The sequence below is a fragment of the Bubalus bubalis genome, chromosome 2 (genome assembly GCF_019923935.1).
Source record: "Bubalus bubalis isolate 160015118507 breed Murrah chromosome 2, NDDB_SH_1, whole genome shotgun sequence".
NCBI lineage: Eukaryota > Metazoa > Chordata > Mammalia > Artiodactyla > Bovidae > Bubalus > Bubalus bubalis.
In genome coordinates, this window is record NC_059158.1 from 96,390,013 (window position 1) to 96,402,434 (window position 12,422).

At 41.0% G+C, this 12,422-nt stretch overlaps 1 protein-coding gene across 9 annotated transcripts in view; it reads left to right on the forward strand.

The window, feature by feature from the left end:
- The window catches only part of CACNB4 (calcium voltage-gated channel auxiliary subunit beta 4), a 282,377-nt gene that overhangs the window by 228,334 nt on the left and 41,621 nt on the right, over nt 1–12,422 (forward strand). For 6 of the 9 annotated variants that reach the window (XM_025261447.3, XM_025261438.3, XM_044935379.2 and 3 more), the window contains 5 exons: nt 2,778–2,908; nt 4,555–4,631; nt 6,151–6,170; nt 6,396–6,476; nt 7,763–7,821. In XM_025261447.3, coding sequence (XP_025117232.1) covers nt 2,778–2,908; nt 4,555–4,631; nt 6,151–6,170; nt 6,396–6,476; nt 7,763–7,821 — 368 coding nt within the window. Of the gene's footprint in view, nt 1–2,777; nt 2,909–3,007; nt 4,444–4,554; nt 4,632–6,150; nt 6,171–6,395; nt 6,477–7,762; nt 7,822–12,422 lie in introns of those variants that run through there. The other 3 variants (XM_044935383.2, XM_025261479.3, XM_044935394.2) reach the window with 3 other exon arrangements.

Here is a 12,422-nt window from a genome sequence, read left to right on the forward strand (position 1 = left end):
CATTTGTCCTGTTGGTTGCTTTTTTGATCTATATGCTCCTCGACCAGTGACTTTCCCTTGCCTGGCAGTTTGATGTATGATGTTGAGCTGGTAATCCTATATGGATTAGAGCCACTTGTTTTCAGATTTTGAGATCTCAGATAAGGAAACATCTTAGGAAGAGAAAGTGCTCATCATTTTCAGGAAAGCAAAATGAGAAGAATAGGAATAGCACTAACGTGACCTTGCCAGGAAGCTGGCATGTACTCCCAGAACATCAACAAAGTGAACATATTTCTATAATCGAGTTGTAGCCTTTCCTCTCATCCATAACCCCGAAGGCTATTTGGTATGCTCTATTTTCTGTCCTTTTTCAGTAATGAAAAGCTTAAAAGTAGAGAAAAGCTACAGCTGCCCTTACCACATATACCAAATGACCAGTGATTTAAGTCCTTGAATGTACAATGTAACTTTCCTCTAAGTGGCTCAAAGAACTTTCATTAACATTGAGTCAGATTTTCACTGTGCTTTAGCTGTTTCCTAGAAGAAAGTAAAACATCTTGGGAAGTTACACCAACTATTTCAGGAACCCCTTTAAGATCATTTGGGTAGCAGTTAGTAAGTTAGTGTTCCGCTGGGTTAATTTGATTTCAGGAGGTAACTTAAGCTGTGGGAAACTATGACTCACTGTCTGTTTTGTCCCCACCACAGTAAAACTTAAATTCCAAATCCATGCACCAAACATTCTAACGGGGTCCCATTGCCTTTTGTTAATTCCAAAATAAATAGACCTGTTATTTCAGGAGTGTTATCCTGAAATAAAAGATGGAAAGATGGGAGAAATTGAGGCCTAGACTGTTCAAGATTTTATATTAGGTTGACTCACATTTCTTCAGTGCCGGTTCAGACTGCTTGCCATGTGTGCTTTGTGTGGGAGCTGTGTGCAAAACAAAGGCCAAATCTCTAACTCATATCTTTTTGCTTTTGAGTATAAAGCTGTTACTCAGAATTACTCAGAGCCACCCGAAATTTCATGCTTTGATGATTCAGTGGAAATATCCATTTCTCCTTCCCAGCATGTCAATGTCATATACAAATTCTACTGTCCTATGAGCTAAGCAAAATATACCATATGCAGTTACGCTTTGAAAAAATGAGATGCTTCCTGGATCAAAGAGAGAGAGAGAGTTACCTTGTCCGACATTAATAAAGACAATAAAGGAAGTTTTTGGAATTATCTCTGGAGGATGTAAACAGTAGGACTAATGTCTGTTTTCTGGAAATCACCCAGCTGAAACCTTCCCTTGAGGCAGGTAGCTTGGATTAAACATGCCTTCTGCCCTAAGACTTGTCAACTACAAACTGGTACTTGCCATGGGTACCTTACTGACTGAGCCACCAGGGAAGCCCAAAAGAGTCGGACATGACCTAGCGACTGAACAACAAGAACAACACGGGCACTTGCCATCTGCCTCTGTACGGATTAAGTCATGTGCTGCTGCAGCTGCTGATTTTCAACACCCTCTGAAAGTGGAGAGCAGAAATGAGGCACTCTGTGCTCTGGGAAAAACTGGCATAACTGGTCTTCAGACAGTTAAATATTTTTCAGGAGCCAATTTTATGAGCCCCATTCTTATATCTCCTCATATTTAGAAAAGCACTAAATTCCTGTTAATGATGACGGCTCCTTATGACTAGCAGAAAGCTTCTGTTTGTGCTTGATTGAATGTACTCTTTCTGACCTTCCTCCACTGCCTCTTGGAGCAGTTTCTCAGAACTATCTGAAATGCTGTCTCCTGGGCTATAGTCCTCATTTTGCCCCCAAATAAAACTTAACTTGCAGCTGTCATATTGTGCATTTTTTTTAAAAGTCAGCACATTCCGCAAATCTGTCATTACAAATGCAGTTGTGCTGGCCCATCAAATAGAACCATGTTCACCCCATATTGACTGAAGCCTTTGTGTGGGTTTTTTCCCCCAAGGTTACATGTCTTGGAACTTTATTTAAATGGAAATTCCTTCATTCCTATTGGATTTCAGGTCACTTGGAGATTACTTCAAAAATTCCACTTATGTAAAATATGCTTAGTCTTTGTGAGAGTAGGCTTATTTTTCTTCAGGTAATAAGATGGACCTTGATTTGCAAATCTGTATTTGGAAGATTATATTGTTTTTCCCCAGAGAGAGTAAAATACAGATACTACGGTGGAATTTTTACCTCAAAGCTTTTGATAAATAACAGACTGTTCAGTGTATTTCATCTTAGACTTGTCTGTCTTGTCTTCCAGAGTTCTAATTACAGTGGTGCATTTTTACCCTTATAAAATCTATTCCCGAAGATGTGGCAAGAGCTTCTTGACAAGGACCAAAGGAATCCGAACGTTAAGACCTGACTTTAGCCCAGGGATTAGCAAACGGTGTCCCATGGGCTGAAACCAGCCTGCTGTCTTTCAGAAAGAAAAGGTTTCTTGAAGCACAGCCGTGCGTACATGTTTACATACTGTCTGTGGCTGCTTCCACACTACAGCAGAACGTTACAGTGGCTGCATCAGAGTCCATATGGCCTGCAGACCCTCAAGTATTAATTATCTTGGCTTTTGGACTAGAAAGCTTGCTTTATTCTTTGGACACCACCCCTCAGATATATATAATATGGTATAATATACTATAAATAGTGGTTGTATATATAACACGGTACAGTATAATATTATATAACATGGTGCTTCCATCTTTTGGCCCCCTGAAATGATAAATGTGAAGATAAGTGAATTGATAGCATCGTTGTTTCTGTGTTCCAGAAATATAACAATGATTGGTGGATAGGAAGGCTGGTGAAAGAAGGCTGTGAGATTGGCTTCATCCCAAGTCCGCTGAGATTGGAGAACATACGGATTCAGCAGGAACAGAAAAGGGGCCGTTTTCACGGAGGGTGAGGCTCCTTCTTTTCTCCATGTTTTGTTTGCGGGGAGCAGGGAAATTAGGCGATGTTTTCAAGTTTCCTTATTAAGTTAAACACGTATGCTTTTGAAGTAAAAGCAATTTTTCTATGTGCAAGGCGTTTCTGAAATTGACACAAGGGGGTTTCAGGTAGTTCATGCCCCCTGTTGTGTACTGAACGAAGCCGGACACTCCTGAAATCAACATGAATTCCACAGTGGAGAGTGTTTTCTGTGACCTCAACAAACCCTCTTGGGAACCTGAGCTTCCCTCTGTGAGAGTTGTGTAGGGCATCCTTTTACAGTACTGTAAGTGGGGGCCTGGCCTGACCTGGCATCGTAGCTCTTCTTGGTTATCTTTCAGAGAAGCTCTTTCAAGTGAGCACAGAATGCCGTAGTACATGAAATACCATCCCAGGACCAGTAGCAGCTTCTCCAGGGTTTTCTGTGGCCAATGCTTGGTAATAGAGGGAAGACTCTGTCCAGCTTCAGATGAATTAACCTCTAGTGAACAATGAAGTATCCACAAAGATCAGAGTGCAGGTGTTTAAAGGCCCCAGGGATACAAGCAAAGCCTGAGAGGACAAATCAGCATTATATTAAGCCTGCATATATTGTGAGCCTACACTGAAGCACTGATTTGATATGTGTTACTGTTTTTTGAAAGTCCTAAAATAGAATTAGTTCTTTCTCTTAACTCTCAACCTCCTTTTTCTATTATATCCTTTTCTGTTTCAAAAATGCCTCTGTTCTTCAGGAGCCCTTTTGCCTTTGTCATAATGGGAAGTTCTTAAACAGTGATAGGAGATCACAATAGTACAGTGTGAGCCCCACTTTTAATTATCGACCTTTGTTAGGATATAACATGCCTGTAATGTTATTAATGATTCATCCCTCTTATTACTTCTCTAGACTTTTTGTCTCTCTTGCTGCTCCATGTGAAAGCCTATCTTCCTTTGCAATTGCTTTTTTTTTTTTTTTTACCACACCCTTTCCTTCACTTTTCCACTGAATCACTCCTTCATCTGCTTCAGATCTGTGTTAAATATCATCTTTTCAATGATTCAGTTCCTGCCACCATATCTAAAGTTGAATCCATTTCTCTCCCCTTGCTTATCTCTCTCCCATCTCAGTTTTCTTTATTGCACTTACTATCAAACATACTACATTTTTACCTATTCATCTGATTGATACTGATACCACTAGAATTTGTCTGTATAAGGGAAAGAATTTTGTTTCCCCTCACTGTTGTATCCTTAGTTCCTGTAACAGTGAATACTCTTCTGCTCATTCTGAGCTGTGTTTGACATCCAGCCAGTGCATTGGTGGTCAGTGTTGGTTAAGCAGACGGTTCACAAGAACACTCCTCTTAGTGATTCATTGGCCTCATTTCTGCATTGAATAATTAGGAAAGAGACTTTCACAAAGTATTTCCAGATCTTAGTTAGTTTCCCACTTTCTCTGAGAAAGGAGGTCAAAGAAAACATTTGGGCAGATCCTTGAAGCTCTACTCTAAGAGCAGGACTTGGTGTGTTTTGAATTGTTTAGTAGGATTAAGGCCAAAGAAAGCTTTGTACTCTCAAGTTCTATTTTCAAGGAATCTGGGGAATGAGTCCTAAGTTCCTTTTCTGTATCTTAGGAAATCTAGTGGAAATTCTTCTTCAAGTCTTGGAGAAATGGTATCAGGGACATTTCGAGCAACTCCAACATCAACAGGTGAGGGGTTTAGTTAGACTTTTTTTTTTTTTAATGGAATGTATTTCTTTCTTAATCTTTGAAAATACATGCAAATATTTTTTTTACTAATTTGGAAGCAATTTAAAGATTTTTATACTTAATATTTCATTGCTTATTTGCTCTTCTCTAGTAATTTAATTTGATTTAAAGGGTACTTGTGTTACTAGAAATTCAGATCATTGTTAATAATGACAGAGATTACATGTTTTGATATGGCTCATGATTTTGTACAATCTTATTTGCCCTCTATTGTATAAATCATTCAGAAGCAAGTTCACTATTCCACCCGAGAACCCAGCACACTTTAAGATGGTGAGGGCCAATTATATGAGTTTTAAAAGCATTCTAAAGAAAATGCCAAGTTCCAGTCTTCATGTAAAACTTCAGGGTATGTTGGTACAACCTGAGCTGTGGAGGTGGGGAGGGTTGAAGCAGAGAATGAGGTTTGGCCCAAATGGGCTCATTTCTGTTTGAAAAGCAGACGACTGAGCCCTGAATTTAATGGTAATGAAGGGACCATGATGGCCCAATCAGGAGTTGTCGTGCATTTAGAAATTGTGGAGGTATTCAAGCAAGAATTTTTCTTCCACCACATTCCCTGGCTCTACAGGCTCATTTCATTCTGCCCCAGAACGGATGCTGCATTAATGTATCTGGGGTTATCAATTCAGAATGACAGATCCAATGTCTATCCTGGCATACCATAACTGCAGGAAACTGGGTTGGTTCCAGAGCAGATCTGAGTATCGGAGTCCTTGTATGTGAACCCTGATCTCCAGGGCTCTGAACCAAAGTCTTGTTCTTTAGGTTGTCCGCAAATGGACAGGACTGCATGGGTGGCCACAAAGCCAGAGATGTTGAGTATATTTTGCCTCATCCCCATTTGCTGAACATTTAAGTCATTGCAGCTGTTCACTACTACACACAAGAAAGAACAGGGACAACTGATTATAAACTTACTTGAAATTAAAAGCAATGCACTAGGAAAAATATGTCAGTATTCTGCAAAGTGAGCAGAAAGCCTTAAGAACACAAAAAGAACTGCAAATTCTTCTGCTAGTTTACCAAAATTATACATCCAAAAATAACTAGTGAGTGCAGTGATGGTCATTATTATACAAATTATTGTTCTAAGTCTCTTTTTATCAAATTTGATTTGTCCAAGTTGCTCTCAGCCACACCACATGCTGTGTCCAGCACGGGAACAACCCATGGCCTGTGGCTGGCCCAGCCAATGTTATGAAATCTAGCCTCCCCACCCATTGTGAAATCAGGGTATGAGGTCATTTGTTCAGGGAGGAAATTGTCTGTTTTTGCATTTGTCTTCCCAATTGGCCCAACCAGAATGAAATAGTAGAGTAATACTCTGCAGAGTGGGTGATTGGGAAATGACGAGAATGACAGGGACAAATTGGCATATTCTTCCATCTTTTAAAATCGTGTGCTGACCATGACAGAGATTACATATTTTGATATGGCTCTCATTGTTGTCTTTTAGCAAAACAGAAGCAAAAAGTGGTAAGTCATGTTTCCTTTTTAAATCTCCTGTGAAGGTTTCTATCCATAAATGCCTGCAATGCTCCATTTCAGTGACCCAAATGGCTATAAAATGAGGGAGGCATCTCCGTGGTGGGACCCGTGGTTATCATTTCTCATTTGGCTGGAGGATTGTGAATGTTGTGGCTGTGGAGGAGGGCTGCTGACCCGCACACCTTGTTATGTGTGTCCAATCGTCTCTTTCAGACGGAGCACATCCCCCCCTACGACGTGGTGCCATCCATGCGTCCGGTGGTGCTGGTGGGGCCATCGCTGAAGGGTTATGAGGTACCGATCTCAGTCTGTTACCCATCAGTTCTTGATCAAGAACCTAGGAGACAGCCACTGGGAGCTTCCTCCACTAGGGCCCTCAGCTTGTGAAGACAGGAGGTGCTTTATGGGGTTCACGTGGCTCTTTGCTATTTCCTCCCTCTCTGGCCCTCTTCTTATCTTTCATGTATTACAGTGTTTAGAAATAGCGCCCTCAAAATAGTTATAATGGGAAGTTCTGGTCAAAGGTTTACTCTGCTTTCAAGTCAAAGAAAAGGATTTTATCTGTCTCAACGGTTCCTGTTGCTGTTAGAAAAAATAGCGAATGAATGGCACAAGGGAACATAAAAGCAAACTGCCAGCAAACCTCACCTCAGCGCACCAACCAGTCTCGCTTTGCTGGGTGCTCAAGACGATGGCATATTCCACCAAACATTTCCCTGCTTCTTTATTTTAAAGGACGTAAAAAAGGGAAAAAAACTCCATTAAAAATGTCATTGAACTCCTTCAGAGATGAACTAAGCAATGTAAGGAAGAAGAGAGCACTTAGATGTACTGCATTTCAGATGTTGCCATTTTGACTTTATGCCAGCATGGATAAGAATAAATGGGTAGGACATTATCTGAAGGTGGGCCACCTCCATGGCACCCTTCCCACTGAATCAGCACGAATCTGGCACATAGTCAGCTTTCAGTGCACATTTGTTGAGTGAATTAATCAATCTCTTTGACGCAGGTTTAAGAATCCCATCTCCTTCTCCCACTTCCCCTTTCACTCCCTCCCCTCCCCTCCCCCTCTCAATGGGGACTGTCTGAGGAAGAGCAGAGAGGGGTCTACAGAAATCCAGCCCTGGATGTGGAGAATGTGTCCACCAACTTGCTCAGACTAGCAGGAGGCTGGGCCTGGGGCTGGCCCAAGGAGCTCTAGTTGCTCCTCACTGCAGGCAGGCATCACTCAGGTATGGCATGGACAGGCCGTACCTGTGCACAGAGCCAGCTTATCCTGGTCTCCCGGTGGCCATTCAACCCCTAAAAAAGAGATGAGGGTCTGTCTTGGGTCTAGTGAACACCGCTGGTTCACCCCTCAGCACCCTGGAGGAGAACAAATGGGGGAAACTGAGTAAGCGCAAGTAGGTTAAGTGTGAAAAACTCCATTCATGGTAGTTTGCCCTGTCCTGCCCCCAGCAGACAAATAGCTGTGATAAGGTCTTTGGTTGGAGCACCCTTCTTTGCAGCTCTCTCACTCTTGATCTCTCTCTCTCTGCTGTTGTTTGCCTCATTCTTTTTCTCTCACCTCTGCAAAGGTCACAGACATGATGCAGAAAGCCCTCTTTGATTTCCTGAAGCACAGGTTTGATGGGAGGTGAGACATACAGATGCTTTTGCATTTTTATTTTCCTTTAACCACCATGAATGATAAATTGATTTGTATGTCTATGATTGTATGTCTATGTCTCCTGCGATTGCAGATGTTCTCTAATTAAAAGTTAAGTCAATGTTCAAGGGAGAACACAATGAAAGTGCTCTGAAAATATGAAGTTAGGATGTATAGCATTGAATCTCTTAAAGTAAAAGGACCTTGATAAGGAAAATAATCCATTTGTTTTATTTACATGGATGTGTTAGTCTTTATTTTCTCACTTGTAATTGAATTCATACCAAACATGTTTATGAGAAAATAATGAAAAATATAGAATGTTTCTGACAATATGGTGCATTGCTGGTCAAGTTGGATAGGGTCATTTGGGAACTGTGTGTGTGCACGCATATATGCATGTGTATCATATGAAGATATAAAGTACTAAATTTCCTTAAAAGAGGAGTGTAAGAAATGTTTCCATCATGGTGGTGGTGGTTTAGTTGCTAAGTTGTGTTCTACTCTTGCAATCCCATGGACTGCAGCTCGCCAGGCTCCTCTGTCCATGGTATTTTCCAGGCAAGAATACTGGAGTGGGTTACCATTTCCTTCTCCAGGGCATCTTCCTGACCCAGGGATCAAACCTGGGTTCACATTGCAGGCAGATTCTTTACTGACTGAGCCACCAAGGAATCCTGTTTTCATCATAAGCCTCCCAAAGTGACTATTTTGAAGGGAATAGTATTTCTTTGAATATTCAGTTCTGGGTTTGTTTTACCAGAAATTACCTTCCTATTTTATTGTTTTCTTTTCTATGTATCTTATCCCACTATGACCCATATCAACATGGCACAGTCTTTAACCAATGGAAAATTTTATCACTTCAGTTTTGTGAAAAATATCTGGAAGGAGCTTCTGTATTTTGCAGAGAAATGTAAAAAGTCCACACCGACTCAATACTAAGAACTAAGCTCTTTCACAATGCAGAATGTATTCTGTGTAAAAATAACCACATGAAATCAATACCTGAAGATTTATTAGAAATGAAGAAAACAGCGCTGATGGATAAGTATGGATAAATGCATCCAGCTTACTAAATTATTAAGTATTTAAAGATATTTTTTAAAATTTCCACATAGATTTTAAAAAATATGATATTTTAAGAAAAAAAGCAAATATGATACTGATTTAAGTACAAATTGTATATATTTGTTTAAAAGAAAAACCTTCTGGATAATTGTGTTTAAAGTATTTGTTAGTTTCTGGGACTATATATAATAGAAAGAAAATAAGCTGGGATGTTAGTTCCAATAGTTGATGTTTTAGTTCAAGAAAGCAGAAAGCTTCAGTGCATTATGTGAATTGCTAAGTACCTCAGTACAGACTTCAGTTTCAGTTCAGTTGCTCACTTGGGTCCGACTATTTGCAAGCCCATGGACTGCAGCATGCCAGGCTTCCCTGTCCATTACCAACTCGCAGATCTTGCTCAAACTCATGTCCATTGAGTTGGTGATGCCATCCAACCATCTCATCCTCTGTCATCCCCTTCACCTCCTACCTTCAATCTTTCCTAGCATCATGGTCTTTTCCAATGAGTCAGTTTTTTGCATTAGGTGGCCAAAGTATTGGAGCTTCATCTTCAGCATCAGTCCTTCCAATGAATATTCAGGACTGATTTCCTTTAGGATTGACTGGCTGGATCTCCTTGCTGTCCGAGGGACTCTCAAGAGTCTTCTCCAACACCACAGTTCAAAGCATTAGTTCTTCGGCGCTCAGCCTTCATTATAGTTGGACTCTCACAGTCATTCATGACTACTGGGAAAACCATAGCTTTGACTAGACAGACCTTTGCTGGCAAAGTAATGTCTCTGCTTTTTAATGTGCTGTCTAGGTTGGTCATAGCTTTTCTTCCAAGGAGCAAGTGTCTTTTAATTTCATGCTTCAGTCACCATCTGCAGTGATTTTAGAGCTCAAGAAAATAAGCTTGTTACTGTTTCCACTATTTCCCCATCTATATGCCATGAAATGATGGAACCAGATGCCATGATCTTCGTTTTCTGAATGTTGAGTTTTAAGCCAACTTTTCATTCTCCTCTTTCACTTTCATCAAGAGGCTCTTTAGATCCTCTTCACTTTCTGCCATAAGGATGGTGTCATCTGCTTATCTGAGGTTATTGATATTTCTCCCAGCAATCTTGAATCCAGCTTGTGCTTCATCCAGCCCAGCATTTATCATGATGTACTCTGCATATAAATTAAATAAGCAAGGTGACAATATACAGCCTTCAGTTCAGTTCAGTTCAGTCGTTCAGTCATGTTCTACTCTTTGCGACCCCATGAATCGCAGCACGCCAGGCCTCCCTGTCCATCACCAACTCCCGGAGTTCACTCAGACTCACGTCCATCGAGTCAGTGATGCCATCCAGCCATCTCATCCTCTGTCGTCCCCTTCTCCTCCTGTCCCCAATCCCTCCCAGCATCAGAGTCCTTTCAATGAGTCAACTCTTCGCATGAGGTGGCCAAAGTACTGGAGTTTCAGCTTTAGCATCATTCCTTCCAAAGAAATCCCAGGGCTGATCTCCTTCAGAATGGACTGGTTGGATCTCCTTGCAATCCAAGGAACTCTCAAGAGTCTTCTCCAACACCACAGTTCAAAAGCATCAATTCTTCAGTGCTCAGCCTTCTTCACAGTCCAACTCTCACATCCATACATGATCACAGGAAAAACCATAGCCTTGACTAAATGGACCTTTGTTGGCAAAGTAATGTCTCTGCTTTTGAATATATACAGCTTTGACATATTCATTTCCCAATTGGCAACCAGTCCATTGTTCCATGTCTGGTCCTAACTGTTGCTTCTTGACCTGCATACAGATTTCTCAGGAGACAGATTTCTCGGGTCAGGTGGTCTGGTATTCCCATCTCTTTCAGAATTTTCCACAGTTTATTGTGATCCACACAGTCAAAGACTTTGGTGTAGTCAGTAAAGCAGACATAGATGTTTTTCTGGAACTCTTTTGCTTTTTCAATGATCCAACTGATGTTGGCAATTTGATCTCTGGTTCCTCTGCCTTTTCTAAATCCACCTTCAAAATCTGGAAGTTCTTGGTTCACATACTGTTGAAGCCTCGCTTGCAGAATTTTGAGAATTACTTTGCTAGTGTGTGAGATGAGTGCAATTGTTTGGTAGTTTGAACATTCTTTGGCATTGCCTTTCTTTGGGATTGGAATGAAAACTGACCTTTTCTAATCCTGTGGCCACTGTTGAGTTTTACAAATTTGCTAGCATATTGAGTGCAGGACTTTCACAGCATCATCTTTTAGGATTTTTAATAGCTCAGCTGGAATCCCATCACCTCCACTAGTTTTGTTCATAGTGATGCTTCCTAAGGCCCACTTGACTTCACATTCCAGGATGTCTGACTGTAGGTGAGTGATCACACCTTCGTGGTTATCTGGATCATGGAGATCTTTTTTGTATAGTTCTTTCTGTATTCTAGCCACCTCTTCTTAATATCTTATGCTTCTGTTAGGCCCATACCATTTCTGTCCTTTACTGTGCCCATCTTTGCATGAAATATTACCTTGGTATCTCTGACTTTCTTGAAGAGATCTCTAGTCTTTCCCATCTATTGTTTTCCTTTATCTCTTTGCATTGATCACTGAGGAAGGTTTTCTTATCTGTCTTTGCTATTCTTTGGAACTCTGCATTCAAGTGGATATACTTTCCTTCTCTTTTTTGCCTTTTGCTTCTCTTCTTTTCTCAGCTCTGTAAGCCCTCCTCAGACAACCATTTTGCCTTTTTGCATTTCTTTTTCTTGGGGATGGTCTTGATCATCACCTCCTGTACAATGTCACGAACCTCCATCCATAGTTCTTCAGGCACTCTGTCTATCAGATCTAATCCCTTGAATCTATTTGTCACTTCCACTATATAATCATAAGGGATTTGATTTAGCAGTCTAGTGGTTTTCCCTACTTTCTTCTTTAAGCTTGAATTTCACAATAAGGAGTTCATGATTTGAGCCACAGTCAGCTCCCTGTCTTATTTTTGCTGACTGTATAGAGCTTCTCCATCTTTGGATGCAAATAATATAATCAATTTGATTTCAGTATTGATCATCTGAGGATGTCCATGTGTAGAGTCATCTCTTGTGTTGTTGAAAATGAGATGGTGGAATAGAAGGACATGTGCTCATCTTCCCCAGTGAGAACTGCAAAATTTCAACTCACTGCTGAACAATCATTGACAGATTGTTATCTGTCTCACAAAAAAAGATCCCCCCCAAATAGATACCCCACATCCAAGGGCAAAGGAGAAGCCCCAACAAGATGGTAGGAGCGGTAAAATCACATTTAGAATAAAACCCTATACCTGCCAAAGATGCTCAGAGGGTTCAAACAAAACTTTATGTGCACCAGGACCCAGAGTCCCCAGAAAGACTGAGCCAGACCTGCCTTTGAGTGTCTGAGTGTCTCCTATGGAGGCACAGGTCAGCAGTGGCCTGCCACAGCAACAGGGGCTCTGGGTGTAGCTACCTGGGACACGCAGTGTGTGGCATAAGCCCTCTTGGAGGAGGTTGCCATTAGCCCCACTATAGAGCTGC